At 46.7% G+C, this 16,327-nt stretch overlaps 1 protein-coding gene across 1 annotated transcript in view; it reads left to right on the top strand.

The window, feature by feature from the left end:
• Nucleotides 1-738: 738 nt before the first annotated feature.
• The window catches only part of pde4d (phosphodiesterase 4D, cAMP-specific), a 164,305-nt gene continuing 148,716 nt past the window's right edge, over nucleotides 739-16,327 (top strand). The window contains 1 exon segment of the mRNA XM_056280694.1: nucleotides 739-1,050. Within this exon segment, the coding sequence (XP_056136669.1) occupies nucleotides 788-1,050 (263 nt within the window). The 5' untranslated portion in view covers nucleotides 739-787.

The following is a 16,327-nucleotide window of genomic DNA, read 5'->3' as shown; positions in this document are numbered from 1 at the left end:
GCTGAACAGAACAGAGCCGGACCACGCTGGTCTGGGTTGAGCTCTACTGGATTATAGGACATTACGGCAAAAAAAAAAAACAAAAAAAAAACAGAAGGACAAAAAACCTGCAATTGGTTCTCTGGTGCCTTTACCTAGCTGAGCTGGACTGTTCTGGGCTGAACTAGACCGGATTAGTACGTCCCAACTCTTGCCAGGCTGGACCGCATTGAGTTTGCCTGAAGGCCTGAAGGGGGGAAAAAAAACAGCTGGACTAGACGGAATCCCCTTCTCCTTCTCCTTTTGCCTCCCTCTTTTCTCACACCATCCTCTCCTCCTCCTCCTCCTCCTCCTCCTTCCACTTTCACAGCAAACGTCCGTCATTTCACAGCAGAGAAAGACAAGCGGACCTGAGCGCTGCTGTGCATAAGCCAGTTCCTTCCGAGGCGAGAGAGAGAGAGAGAGGCAGAGAGAGAGAGAGGGAGAAGAAAAGGGAAGAGATTTTATCCTCAGCCGGCGCTGTGGTACAGAGGGAGATTCTGGTGAGAGGGATCAGAGTTGAGCGGTCCCCCCCCCCTCAATTCCTGATCCTGAGGTTTTTAGGATACAAGACTCCTTCGCAAATTGCTCGGCTAAAATTTTGAGAAAAAGCCCTGGACTCTTGATAGACACAGTGGACCTTCGTTGTACCGATTCCCTCGTTTCTATCCCCTTCTGCTCGGCTACTTTTGCCGTTCTCTGGTTTCGGGTGGAGGGAGCGGAGGTGCTGGTGGTGGTGGTGGTGGTTTTGCCATCGCCGGTGGCAGACATGGCCCAGCAGGCGGGGGTGGGGGTCACCCACCAGGACACTCTGGCAGTGCCCCCCATGCCCAAACACTCGGGCCTGAACGAGGACCTGGTCAAGATCCTGAGAGAGAACCTGCTGCAGCCGGAGAGGCCACGGGGACACCGGCGGTCCCCCTCGTCCATCTCCCCCCGCCTCTCCCCCCGCAACTCACCTCGGCTGCTGCGCCGCATGCTGCTCAACAACAACATCCACAAACAGAGACGCTTCACCGTCGCGCACACATGGTGAGACGAGAGGGCTGAACGGCGCATACGGCCGTGGGGTTTGTTGTAATGTGTGTGTGTGTGTGTGTGTGGGCTGTTGAGTGCGTAAATATGTGCGGTCCAAACCGTTCCGACGGCCAACTTTTCAAGGTCGTATAATGGCTGTTTGCTGAACACTGTTTGTGTGCAGGGGAGGCGGCGGCGGTAAGCGCTTTCGGTGATTGAACTTCTCTCTTCCTGCTGTGCCTTGAGTGCGTCCACGCTGAAATCGCTGGTGTGTTTGCATTTGTGCAAATCTGCTCTCCCGGGTTATTCATGTCAGACCCACCAGGAAAACCCCTCTGTCCCGCTTGGATGCAATTAGCATATCCCCCCCTTCTCTCTCTCTCTCTCTCTCTCTCTCTCTCTCTCTCTCTCTCTCTCTCTCTCTCTCTTTGTTAACCACACCCCCCCCCCCAGCCATTCTGTGTCATACACAGTAATGCGTCCGTAGTGTAAAGCAGCCGGGTCTGTTAACTCGATACAGTAGGAAGCCAGGCGTCTCTCTCTTTCTGCTGCTGTGGCTCCTTCTCAACACCTGCCCTGCCTGCAGTTTTTGACTATTAATTAGTCTTCTATTCCTGGCTGTCTATCTGCCACCCTGGCACTCGCCCACGCTTCATCTCCTCCCCCCCTCCTCCCGTATCTATTCCCCCTTCCCTCTCTCTCGCATCCGCCCTTCTTTCATTTTTGCCGCTCCTCCAGTTCCTCGTTCTGCCCCCCGCCCCCGCCACCGCCAGTGAGGCTGTCCCGCTCTCTCAGCTTCTCTTCCCATCTTTGTGTCTCATCGTTTTTTTTAATTGTGTTCCTGACCTCTTTCCCTCTCTGCCTTGCTTCTAAGGTTGGGGGATGTTGACAAAATCGTATCTCGTGATACCTTTGCCCGCATACCTCGATGTCGATAATGCGATGACATTTTGGAGATGACTGTTGGTGTCTAGACACAGGAACATTTCAAGAAATTCCCATCGGTAATGTGGATACGGTGGCCACACGGGTAGTGGCGTTCGTCGTTCATTTGACTCAGCCAAAACACTCCAGTAAGTTCAGAAAATGGTATAACCGTGCTGCGGTGCAGCTTTTAAGATCAGGGAATTATTGCGATAACTTAAATCCCAGGTGATATCTGGCCTCACATCACAACGCTGATGTCATTACGTCATGTTGCCCAGCTCTTCTTTCATCCCGCCTTTCCCGGTCCCCATCTCTTCTATTATAAACCACCACGAAGGAGCTTCTGGTCAGGGTTGTTGTGACGGCGATTAAATTCCCTCCTTTTATTTCACGTTTGGAAATCCTTCTTCCATTCCATTACCTGTTATCTCCTGCTCCGGATTATCGCCACGTCCTCCTCCTGCTTTCTCTGCCAGCACCCGCACCAATTAACTTCCACGTTTTGCTGCCATATTCACCCTCAAACTGCTCTCTTCGTTTTTATGTTTCTTTTCCCCTCCTACCCCATTCTATTCCCTTCTTCATTTGCTTGCCACCCTGGTCCTTTCATCCACCTTTCCTCCCAGTTTTTTTTTTCCCCCATCTGTCATCCTCCCTCCCCAACGCGCTTCCTCTGGCGAGCCTCTTCAGCGGATGGAACTAATTGTTCTGACAGAGATCAGTGAGATTTGCTTGCTAAATTTAGGATTTTCTCGTGGTTTCTTGAGCTTTTCACCATGCCTGCACAAAATGGAAACTTGTGAGCAGGTGAAATAGAAAGCTGCTTCTCTTACTCTGTTGCTGGGATCGAATCGTGACTGTCGGTGGCGGCTGGGGAAAAATATTCTAGGTGGGGCTGTACCATATTTAGCCATTTTCTGTCTTCTCCATGCGTGCCCTCGTACGCTCGTGTTTCTTAATCTTCTCAGATAAATGTTTCATGGTCCCCCTCACTCCTGTCACAGTGCATGTTGTATCTGCCCCCGCTGTTTTAAAAGGTGACCATGGGGTCGGGCGGCCCTACAGACACAATTGGCCGTGTCTACAGGTGGGAAGCCGGATGTGGGTATGTGTCCTGGTCACGGCACTAGCGCCTCCTCTGATCAGGTCAGGGCGCCTGTTCAGGGGGGAGGGGGAACTGGGGGGAATAGCGTGATCCCCCCCCCCGCGCACTTTTTCCCCTGGCGAAACTCCTCTCTGTCAGGTGGAAAGAAGCAGCTGGCGACTCCACACGTATCGTAGGAAGCATGTGGTAGTCTGCAGCCCTCCCCGGATGGGCAGAGGGGGTGGAGCAGCAGCCGGGACAACTCGGAAGAGTGTGGCGATTGGCCGGATACAATTGGGGAGAAATTTTTTTTGAAAAAAGAGCAAGCCTGGTAAGCAAAATACGGCATGACTGCATCCAGCTAGCCAAGCCTTTCTGCTGTACCAATTACGGGTGAAGCTTCCGCATGTAGCTGCATTGTAGCTTTTTCACTAGATTGTTGTCCGATTTTGAAGTCAGGTTGATCTGGACTAAGCTCTTTGACTTGTAGTTTCTCCACTAACGATCTGCTCTCAAATGGATTTTGGCGAAGAGCTCTTACTGAATTTGGGAGCGGCTGAAATCCTGTGTCTTGAGTCCCCACATTCATCATTTCAGTAACTTCAGGTGTCCCTCTCCACCATCGATTGACCCTCGCCCTTTAGGCATCAGATTCGAGGATGCTGATTGGCTAATGTATGTTGCCGTGTGCATATCCCGTGTCAGCAATTGGCTGTGCTGCTGCACTGACCGGGCGATACTTCTGTCACCCCAAAAGAGGGATTGAGAGAGAGGGGATGAACTATAGAAACTGAGCAGAATGGACATTCCCATTCAAATCAACATAGGAGGCTGGTCAGAGCGGCGGCCATTTTTATTTGAACCGCTGCCATTGAAAAGAACAGGGGGAACTGTGGCCGTTGTAGCGGGCTATCTACCGTGTAAACCTCCGTATAAGCCCAACTTGTGGCAAGTCGTGGACTCACTGAAGTGAGGTTTTGCAGGATGACCAAATGAGCGGTAGAGTAGTACGAACATTTATGGCCCCACCGACGTGTGTTGTCACCATAAAAACTAACAACAATTGCCATTTTCTTTTGAACTATTCAAATGACCACAGCAAACAGGTCAATGTCCATTCTGTTCTCATTCAGTTACTATGGGATGAACAGGACGCTAATTTTCCCACAATGTGAGGTGAATAAAATGTTTTATATTACATTTTATATAAAAACATTTTATATATTATACGTTATTATGCATTTTAAACAGACACATACTTAAAATAAGTATTGTTTATTTTAAAAATGTTTATTTTAAAAAGGAAAATAAAAAATAAAAAACACTCCACCAGGGAGGGTGGCTTCCTAGCGCTCTCTATTGGCCAGCTGCCGCTGACTAATGTAAAAAGACACGAGCAAACCACTAGAATTAAAAATAAATTTATAGAAAAAGTTCCGTATGCTGATTGTCTCTGATAAAGTCTGACTGAATTCACCGATGGGAAAGCGGTACATAACGGTAACAAGAAGGAGAAAAAAAGGAGTAACTATTGTGGTCATTTCTGAGCATTTTCAACGCTGCAAATGAAAACCAAAATTAAATCAATGAGTTACTATGACGACCAACCCCATTAGTTATCAACCGTCATCCTTTTTTACCCTTTATTCTATACTGTTTGTATTTTAAATGTCCTCAAAAGTCATCCAAAAACTTGTCCTTCAACAAGAATGAGGAGAGAGAGAGAGAGAGAGAGAGAGAGAGAGAGAGAGAGAGAGAGAGAGAGAGAGAGAGAGAGAGAGAGAGAGAGAGAGAGAGAGAGAGAGAGAGAGAGAGAGAGAGCTGGTAGATAATGTGGGATAGGGTTATGTGGGATAGGCCTGTGCACGTAACAGTAATAAAACTGTTTTTGAGTCAGAGAGGAAAGTGAGGTATCACCAGGGTCGGCGCCGGTGCATAAGGAATGGATGGGCAATCAACTTTGACAGTGGGACATTTTATTCACCTCACATAGCTTTAATTAAGTGTATTATGTTTCACGAACAAAATAAACTATGACAGACAGGCGTGCATATACATCCTGCAACTTATGTGCACAGGCGTGCACGCCCTACGTCCACAAAAGCAGAGGTTGTAAACCAAGATGCACAGGGGGAAATCTGATAACATATTTTGCATTCAGTACAGTACTGCAAGAGGCAATTCTACATAATGATTAAATCTATACTTTGGGCCACCACCTTCACGGGTTACACAACAAATTAAAGGATAAACAGCATTCTTTTCAGCCACCTCAAGAACCGGTATGCATAACCATATGCGCACTCATCCGGAAACGTAGCCACAATTACAAAAGTGCAGATAATACCACTCGTAAATAGCACAGTGTACAAACCAAGGGGGACATTTTCCCAAGGTGCAAGATTGGATTTATGAACTCATCGCTAGAATAGCTGAAGTCACCAACTGTGTTAGCAGAACTGAGCTAACATAAGCCTAGCCATTAGCTTGAGCTTGGTTGTCACTGCCACGACTTACTGCCGATGTGGATGCTGTTCCAGACCATTTCTTATGTTCATGTTAAGTGAGTGGTGGCTAAGTTTTGCACACTGCTAAGTTTAAGCTTTGTTTACCACCAAGAAAATGTCCACATTAGTGCCACCAGCCTATCATCTCTATCTAACTGTAAGTTCAACCTTGTAATATAATTTTTTTTTTACCCCCCCCCCTTTTTTTTTCTTCCTAATTGTAACCGGCCAATTACCTCATTCTTCCGAGCCGCCCTGGTCGCTGCTCCAACCTCTCTGCCAATCTGGGGAGGTCTGCAGACTACCACATGGCTCCTCTGATACATGTGGCATCGCCAGCCACTTCTTTTCACCTGACAGTGAGGAGTTTCGCCAGGAGGATGTAGCGCGTGAGAGGATCACTCTATTCCCCCCAGTTCCCCCCCCCGAACAGCCGTCCTGACAACCAGAGGAGGTGCTAGTGCAGCAACCAGGACACACAACCACGTACGACTTCCCACCCGCAGACACGGACAATTTTGTATGTAGGGATGCCCAACCAAGCCGGTGGTAACATGGGGATTCGAACCGGCGATCCCCATGTTGGTAGGCAATGGAATAGACCACTACGCTACCCAGACATCCCCCTTATAATATAATTGATTGGCTGGTCATACAATGTGGATATGGTGGTGGTTTTTAATTGGCTAGGCAGGTTTTATTTATTTATTTATTTATTTATTAGCTTGTTTCCCCCCCCCTTTTTTTTTTCTCCCCAATTGTACTTGGCCGTCCCGGTCGCTGCTCCACCTCTTCTGCCAGTCCAGGGAGGACTGCAGACTACCACATGCCTCCTCCAATACATGGGGAGTCACGAGCTGCTGCTTTTCCTCTGACAGTGAGGAGTTTCACCAGGGGGACGTTGTTGTTGTTTTGTTGTCATTATTTGTCCGTCGCGGTGACGAGGACCATCTAGTCATTCTGTGATGGATGACTGATGACTAGCGCAACGATTAAAGTGAGGAAGAGTTGCGCATCATCAACCTCGCTCTCTCGTCCGAGGCCACCTACTACCAGTGGCAAGACCAGCGAGACGACTGGCAATGGAGACGAATGCAGATTTTTCCTCAGGGTTTCTTCCCGAAGCCTCTCCCGCAGACGAGTATACCCGCAAGGCAGCGGAGGTTTTAAATCAGAGTTGTCCTTCTCCTAGATAAACTGCCCGACAGGCTAACGAGCTTCATCTACCCGGGTTTGAAATCAGAGTTGTCCTTCTCCTAGATTGGCTGCCAACCAAGGCTAACGAGTCCAATCGACCCACCCGGTTATATCGCCGGGAACCCGGTCGCCCCCGCCGCAGACTTTGTGAAAACAGGAGGTACCACGAGAAGGAGGTACCACGAGAAGGTTCACCTGCGGACACATTTGCGTAGGAGCGGCCATATGCTAAGGTCCTGATGGACCCGCGGCGACTGCACCAGGAAGCGAGCTTCGCATTCCTTTTGGCAAGTAGGACATCTGGCCCAATACCCGCCACCTCACAACCAGGGGGACGTAGCGCATGTGAGAATCACACTATTTCCCCCCAGTTCCCCATCTCCCCTCCCCCAAACAGACACCCTGACCGACCAGAGGAGGCGCTAGTGCAGTGACCAGGATACATACCCACATCCAGCTTCCCACCTGCAGACACGGCCAATTGTGTCTATAGGGATGCCCGACCAAGCTGGAGGTAACGCAGGGACTTGATCCGGCGATCCCTTGTGTTGGTAGGCAACGGAATAGACCCCTGCGCAACCCGGATGCCTCGATAGGGGTTTTTATTTTTAGTAAATGCGAGTTCCATTACCAAATTGATTTTACTTATAGCTGTAAAAGTGTTTCAGTTTTGTTTTTGTCGGGGAGAGAATTCAGCGGAGGGGGCACATTGTCCTTACTAGAAGGGCCTGGACCCCAAGGCCCACCCATAACGCAGATGCTGGGTATCAATACCCGGTCTTCACTGCATGACTGCTGGTTTTATTTATCATTTTCTTTGTTTTTTTTTGGGGGGGGGGTCAGACAGGGAGATAAATGAATATTGAATGACTAAGTAACTTGATTCAACCCAAGCTGTGTCTTGATATGTGTAAAACAAGTATGAGGGAGTAATTGTGAGAGACAAAGCACAGCAGAGATTTAATGATAATAATAATAATAATTACATTTATATAACGCTTTTCGAGACACCCAAAGTGCCTTGTGGAAAGATTGTGTGTGTGTGTGTGTGTGTGTGTGTGTGTGTGTGTGTGTGTGTGTGTGTGTGTGTGTGTGTGTGAGTGAGACAGAGAGAGAGAGATGGAGAAGAGAGATTGTGTAAGAGAGACGACTGAGTGGCTCTAAGCAGCCGGGAGGTTGACGACTGCAGTCTAATTTGCTCCAATCACCTCCTCATTGTTTTGCAGCTGCAAGGAATTGCAGGGCTGCTATGCTGTAAATCTGGTGACATACACAGCTCTCGGTGGCGCCGCACTACACTTCATTAACAAGACAGTTCTTCTCTGTGGACCAATTGGCCTGATGTGTGGCGGTGCCGTCGTTACAGGCAGGTCTCAAACCTTGAACACACCGTGCAAACTGAGTAAACGGCGGTGTAGGGAACACGCCGGCAAAACTTAATCCAGAAGGCGGTGAACTTCTCCGGCGGCTGTGATTGTCGGTACTTCCTTCCAAAGACGTCACAAAGGAACATTTTTAGGATTCGGGGGGGGGGGGGTAATTATTTCTGTGTTCAGAGCCGCAGGGTTTGGTCATACAGCGTGATCCCATAATACGCAAGTCATGATGATACTGTAGTATAATGGACATTGGAAAATTCTGGGTACATAATCGGTAACTCTTATTTGGAATTCTCCGGAATTATTACATCAAAACCATAGAAACAAGAATAACAGCAGCAAGCAGAAACAATGACGATGATGATGTGATCTGTGAGTGGCTATCTGGATGTGTCACTTACTTCATCAACGACAAATCTGTACCATTTGTTGTGCCTGGCTGTAATGGTTAGCTGATGATTTGGGTCCTTCTTCTTCCATGCAGTGAAGGTGTTCAAGTGTCTAGTCACTGAAGACAGACAAGAGTTTATGACATTGATTTGAAATGAGGTTTCAAGCTTGTCTGGTTTCACAGTCGTCACCATGATTTCTATTATACAGCATAAGGCTGTTCATTCTGTGTGCAAGCGAATATGTGGTTGAATATAGGACTGTGTGTGTGTGTGTGTGTGTGTGTGTGTGTGTGTGTGTGTGTGTGTGTGTGTGTGTGTGTGTGTGTGTGTGTGTGTGTGTGTGTTGAATAAAACTTCCAGATTTTTCTTTTTCTTTCAGATGTTTCTTAGCACGTTTGTGTGCACCGGCCTCTATGAGGGACAATGTTATTTTGCAACATGGCAAAAGGTAAATTGCGTTGAAGAACCCTGTCTGAATGCTTCCAGCATTTGGACAGCCTCGGAGAGAAGTGGTGTTTAAAGCAGACCGTGCACAATGTTCAACTTACTCTGACCAACTATGTACTCTCTAATCATCTAAAGATATGTTGGAGTGATGAGCTTAGGATCTTTTGATCTCGCTATTCGGTCTGCTGTCCCTGGTATTCAGCTTAAAGAATTTTTCATGCGTCACAAAATAGTCTCTACCCTAAACCTCAAGCCTGTCCCCACTTCCAAAGCTTCATGGTCGACCACACATTCCTGAAGAACGGGTGTGTTTTACAAAATATAGTGGCTAAGCCATCATAGAATAGATGCGTTGGGTTGCTATGTGGGATACGGCCTATACAGGGGTCGTAACAATAGTAAATAGGCGAATGCTCCTGTAAACCTTTAAACCTGATATTTTACCGTACCGTAAGTAGTTTTCCATTTTTAACATGTAAACATGCTCAGCAAACAGGGATTCACATGTATGCACCGACGCATTGAATCCGGTATGTGGCATCTGTCAGTCTCCTGTAGGCTTGATCAGTGATTGCAGTCAACTTGAGAAACTTTTTTTTTGAGGGGGGGATTTCCCCCCCCCTTTTTCTCCTCAGTTGTATCCGGCCATTTATCCCACTCTTCCGAGCCGTCCCAGTTGCTGCTCCACCCCCTCTGCCGAGCCGAGGAGGGCTGCAGCACCCCCATGTCTCCACCGATACACGTGGAGTCGCCAGCTGCTTCTTTTCACCTGACAGTGAGGAGTTTCGCCAGGGGGGGGGCGTAGCATGTGAGGGGATCGCGCTATTCCCTCCAGTTCTCCCTCCCCTCTGAACAGGCACCCCGACCGACCAGAGGAGGCGCTAGTGCAGTGACCAGGACACAAACCCACATCCGGCTTCCCACCTGCAGACACGGCCAATTGTGTCAGTAGGGACGCCTGACCAAGCCAGAGGTAACACGGGCATTCGAACTGGCGATACCTGTGTTGGTAGGCAACGAAATAGAACACCATGCCACCCGGACGCCCAGCTTTATTAACTATTTTTACGGAAAGTAATCGTTGCAAATTTCTGCAAGCACTTGTTTCACCGTCATGTGCCTTTGAGATGGTGACACAAACACACACTTCTGTACATGTGCGTCAGTGTGCTCAGACTCATAGTTTGCACTCACTTTGTCAGAGCAACAACTTAGTTGATATATCCTGTTTTTCAACTTTCCTCTTCACTGACCCTGAGGTATTTTTAAAGTTGTTGCACAACAGTGTCTGACGCAGTATCACAACAGGTATAATGTCTCTTTATATAACGAGATGGGATTCATAAATGGGAGAACAGGTGGATCAGACTGGATATGCCGGTGTGCACTTCCCCCTCTACATGTGCATTGCCCTACTGGGGAAACGGGACAGATGATTGGGGGGGATGGATGAAATGATGGAATGGATGCATAAATCAATAGCTTACTTAATGTAAGATGGATTAGCTATGAGATGTTGGATGGATGGGTGGAGCAAGGATGGGAGTGAAGGGAGGAGGCAGGACTAAGGGTAGTAGGGAGAGACCCAGAATGTGTGAGCAGAGGTCGTCAGATAAAAAGCGGTGGTGCCTATCTTCAAAATGCACGACTCTCCACTTTGGAGTTTTTTTTGTATTCTCTTGCTCTCGCTCGCTCGCTCGCTCTCTCTCTCTCTCTCTCTCTCTCTCTCTCTCTCTCAGACTGAAAGACTCCCTGCACTAATTACCATTCTGGTGCTATTCTACTCATTATATGTGTAAATGTCACGATCTGTGATGGATGGCCAGGACTCATTCATGACTATACTGAGAGCGCTACATAATTATAGCACCAGCCGTCTTTCCAATTTGGAATTATAGACTGATTTCCATAAATATGACCAAAAAAAAGATATGGTGACCATTTTTAATTAAGTGCTTCAAAGAACACTTTTTTTAAGTTTTTTACTGTGAAGATTAGATTTAATTATCATTTACTTATTATATACTTGCTTATGAAAACTAAAAAGGTGATTTCCAAGGTTTTGGTCAACCCACAGATATAAATTGTGCACAACAGCAAGATGATTTCCAAGTGTTGTTTTCTTTGCTGTGTTTTGAATCAAAGTAGTTACTACGGAATACCTGTGATGGGCCCTATAGGTACCTACAGTTTTAGTTGCAAAGCATGTCACAGTTGCCAACATTTTTGTGCATTTGGCAGTACTCTGTGTTGGTGCCCATTAGTCTAACCGCCTTATTTGAGATCCGTTATTGAGTGACATTTTTGTTGTTTTCAGGGTGTGGTATTGTTAATGTAATAACCTTACATCACATCCATATGGATTTGGATCATAGCCATCAGCCTGCAGTCTAGCAAGGAGGGTTTCCCTGGTTTTACCCATGCAAACACTGTCTCCATCCAGGAAGAGTAGAGAGCCTGTGATTTGCATACATATGAGCACTGTTGCAATATTGCTACTGTGCCGCCATTGCTGGGTGGTGATTGCAGCAGATGAGCAGAGACTGTTTTGCATATCTGTCAAGACAAGCAGATTTGGATGATTCAGGGAGATCATGTATCCATCCATTTACATGCTGACATGTCAAATCCCCTCACCACTCCCACCCTGCCTCTAGCACCAAAAACAAAACAAAAAAAAACTTGTCATAAGAGGGGGACACTGAAGCTATATGACTCAGCTTTGGCAATGCATACTAAACTGGTGGCAGAGCCAGGAATAGCTGATATGCATAAGAAAACTGAGATTACGTGACTTTGTATGAGGGAAGAGGGGAGAGTGTGAAATATAAGATAACGAGTTATGTTTTATATGGCAGAGATGTGTTGCGGATGCCACCAAATGTTTACTTTTGAGTGAAAGCATCCCCACTCGAATCACTGCTCTTATCCAATCGAACCGATATGGTGCGGAGCAGAGGAGAATAAATCTGGCTGTTGTTTAATCCATCAGTGCCACCTAGCAGAACCCCACTCTGCCCTTACGCTTCACAGCTGCCAAGTCCCTTCTGAACTGACTGTGCCTTTACACTGCACTGTCAGACTGTGCGGTCTGACGTGGAGCCCCATGAGAATAAATTGGGTCACGTCTCGAGTGACATCATGTTGCCACCCGGTTTCTAAAACTTAGAAGCAACTTCAAAAGGAAATGCAGGGGGTGTTGCCAAACGTGTCCTATCTCAGTCCCACAGATGTTACAGCAGAATTATGACTTTGGGTTGCTCTTGCAATGAAATCAAGGGAGCAGAATAATGATGTAATCTCAGCTGCACAGGATGATGACAGTGGATCAACTCTGTCCACAATTTGTCATTAGCCACACCCGCACGTCTTGTCACTCTAAAACCAAGAAATGTGCCTGGCTACTTGGCACGGGGAATCTGTATTACAGTGAGTGGTCCCCAACGACTTGAAGCACAGTGATCCAAAGGAGTTGAATTGAGTGCAACTGGACTTGTTATATATCCGTAAAGACGTTTTGCCTCTCATCCAAGAGACGTCTTCAGTTGGTGCCTTTCTGACTAGACGAAGCTAATCTGACTGGCTGGTGATGAGACTCAGAATTTATCCTCTTTGAGTCGTTGTTAGAGCTATAGATGTCCATGGCTCTTTGTGTCCCGATGTTTACCAACGCCCGTCGCTAACAGAGCCATAGATATGAGTCGCTCTTTTGTGTACCGATGCTTGGCCACGCCCATCGCCATCGCAGCTGTTGATTTGCATTTGTTTAGCAGCGACGGTCATTGGGGGTGTTAGTTTCGACTTCATTATTCAGTGGTCATGAGAGCCATTAGTGACTGACTGTCATTCTTGGAGGCTAGGCTTCTTGAGTCTCCTGGGTAGAGATGAAAGGACGGCATTGTAAGTGGGAGATAGGTGGTGTCGCAGACCTCCTCCTCTGTTGAGGGATGGTGTGTCCAGTTAAGGATAGATGGCTCCCTTCACCCCTCTTTCAAACCATCTATCTTCTCTGTCTTCTCTGTCCTGGACAGAGAAGATAGATGGGCGGGCCAAACATCGGATGGGCACGGCCAAACATCGGTACACAAAAGAGCCACTCATATCTATGGCTCTGTTAGCGACGGACATTGGTAAACATCGGGACACAAAGAGCCATGGACATCCATAGTAGCTCTGACAACGACTCCAAGAGGATACATTCTGAGTCTCATCACCAGCCAGTCAGACTAGCTTGGTCTAGTCAGAAAGGCACGAACTGAGGAAGCCTGTTGGATGAGAGGCGAAACGTCTTCACGGATATATACCAAGTCCAGTTGCACTTGATTCAACTCTTTTGGATAACCATGACCTGGATGAATGAGAACATTCACAGACATGGAGCACAGTGAGTTTATGGCTCGAAAGAAGAAAGCCCGCTGGAGCATGGAAGTAAAACTGAATTGGGGGAGTTTATCTTTCTGTCAATTTTTGTATGATGAAGACTTTGTTGTGTGTGGAGAGAGGGGAGTAATAAGAGAGGTTGTGACAAACCAGTCCTGGTACTTGATTTTTCTTGCAATACGGTGTTGCAGCCTGAATGTTTCTGAATGTGTGCTCCTTAGCTGGTCTGCTGAAAACCTTTGCACTTCCAGCTCCATATCTTTTGCTCTTTCTCCCGTTATCCTCACATTTCCATCACAAGTCCTTGTACCAGTGGGTCTCTCGGTCAGGTCTCTGTCTGAACTGGTTTGAGCAACAAAAACCAGAAACGAAAACCATTTTTGCTAGGAATGAAAACGGAAATGTTAATTCAATGATCTTCATTTTTTCTGGATTAGAATTGTTCATTGGAAACCTTAATTACCGGTTAATAACATTATTTTTCAGTTCCACATAATATTTAACAAGAAATCGAATTTGTGTTCATCTACAATTAAGATTTGACAAGAAATGGGGGGTGTCCGGGTAACATAGCGGTGTATTCAGTTGCCTGCCAACACGGGGATCGCCGGTTTGAATCCCCATGTTGCCTCCAGCTTGGTCGGGCGTCTCTACAGACACAATTGGTCGTGTCTGCGGGTGGGAAGCCGGATATGGGTATGTGTCCTGGTCGCTCCACTAGTGCCTCCTCTGGTTGGTCAGGGTGTCTGTTTGGGGGGGAGGGGGAACTGGGGGGAATAGCGTGATCCTCCCATGTGCTATGTCCCCCAGGTGAAAATCCTCACTGTCAGGTGAATAGAGGCAGGTGGCGACTCCACACGTATTGGATGAGACGTGGTAGTCTGCGGCCCTCCCCGGATCAGCAGAGGGGGTGGAGCAGCGACCGGGACAGCTCAGAAGAGTAGGGTAATTGGCTGGATACAATTGGGGAGAAAGGAGGAATCCAAAAAAAAAAGAAAAGAAAAAAGATTTCACAAGAAATATTATTCTAATATTTACCCCCACACTCCCAAATTTCTTTGGATCTATATCCCATCTCGGTGTGCCATCATTAAGTGGTGTCCATTCTCACTGCCCTACTCTTCCTCAGGCAGACACTTGTTCCACCTATTTTGCCGGCAATGTCCACAGTCAATATTTAGCTAACTAGTCCGCATAATCCACAGATCAGTGAAGGTAAACTGAGCTCATTACAGTAAGGAACGTTTCCTAAGCATGTTAACAATTTCATTAGAATACAGACTATTACAGTAAGCGATACTGTGCATCACAAATGCACATTATCCTGCCTTTGAATGATTAAGCCATACTGTAATGGCTACTACCGTGTTACTTCCTGAGAAAGCACCGTTTTTCAGTTTTAGATTCTGTAAGCCTATTTAAGTGAGGTGTTACAGGCACCTTTAGATGTTCTTTGCAATGCAGTAGATTTTGCATATTTGCATACTGCATTAGTCAGTGCATGTTAGGTGATGCACCGGCGGTGGGGAGGGAGGTGGAGTAAACACGCACAGAGGAACACAAACTATCAACGTTCTTTATTCACCTCACCAGCACAACAAATACAGTACGTACTATGTTTAGTTTTATTTATTCGCCCTTATTACCTGTTATTTTCTACATCGGCAATTTCAAGTCCCGGCGACCTGGTGTGTAACACATGGTTTCAGTTCAATCTCACGATTAACCCACAACCATTTTAGTGAGCTTCTGACACCTACAAGGTAAAAACCCTCTAAAAGTTAAAAAACATGGCAGGCTGGTCTTGGTGCTCTATGATGCTAGCATAGCGGGATAATAAAAGTAATAATGGGTTTGTTTGATTTAGATGTGCCAGCACATCTATCAGCATTGACAGACAGACAGAGACAGCACCAACAACTGACAATAACATCGTCAATGCTGGTTCTTTGGCACACCTACATCCAACAGACCCACTATCAATTTTATTAGCAGCCGCTGCATTTATGGTCTGTATTCTGTTAGGATTTAGTACCTTGCAGAGTATTCGGACACAGCCCACTGGTGCAGGTGGTATTTGAGAACCAGATAGAGATCCACTGCCTTGTATTACCCGCTGAACCGAGGCCAACATCCAATCTCAAACTCCATAAATTTTAAAAAAGAAAACACACACACACACACACACACACACACACACACACACACACACACACACACACACACACACACACACACACACACACACACACAGGGCAAGGCTTGCTTTAGCGCTGGCGTTAGAACATTTGTACCTGCTGCCAGTCATAGTCCCATTCAGCACAATGATCCAAAGCACCTTGGCTTTAGTGAGACTCAGCTCGGAGCATTTCAGCATGCCTTCATTAAAATTAAATATGTCATTGAAATTTCATATATATATATATATATACGCACACACACTTCGTTGAACAAAGAGAATGTGGCACGCTATGTTTATGCAGTCGGGTCCAGAGCGACGAGGGTGTGCTTGCACCGGCTGCCGCAGTGCCAGGTAATTTAATGACAACCATAGAGGAAATGGATAGGACAGGCCACAGCTGCCACCAAGGCTTCATCAAAGGCCTTTTGATATGTTGATATGTTTTAGATTCACCAAAATAAATTTGTCTATTCCAGTCCCAGCTGTGACAGTTTTATCATCCTTGGCAAGTTTTTTTTTTTACTGTATTTGTCTATAAATGTACTTGTGTGTTTTGTTTTGTTTTGGGGTTTTTTTTGCATCACTCCTTAACACAAAAAGCAGTGCTTGTGAACATTGATATAATAGCCTTTGCTACAGTAGTCTAATGTCCATGCCTGAACTCTTAGCGAAGTCGCTGGGCTAAAATGCCGTATTCCTCTTAGCTGCCGTTGTCCATTCGTCAATAAAAGGGGGAAGAAAGGGTCCGCGGTGGTGTAGCGATCTAAGCATCGGCTTTGTGTCGATGCAGTTGCCCA

Source organism: Lampris incognitus, chromosome 1 (assembly GCF_029633865.1).
Source record: "Lampris incognitus isolate fLamInc1 chromosome 1, fLamInc1.hap2, whole genome shotgun sequence".
Lineage (NCBI taxonomy): Eukaryota > Metazoa > Chordata > Actinopteri > Lampriformes > Lampridae > Lampris > Lampris incognitus.
This window is presented reverse-complemented; position numbering and strand designations above follow the sequence as displayed.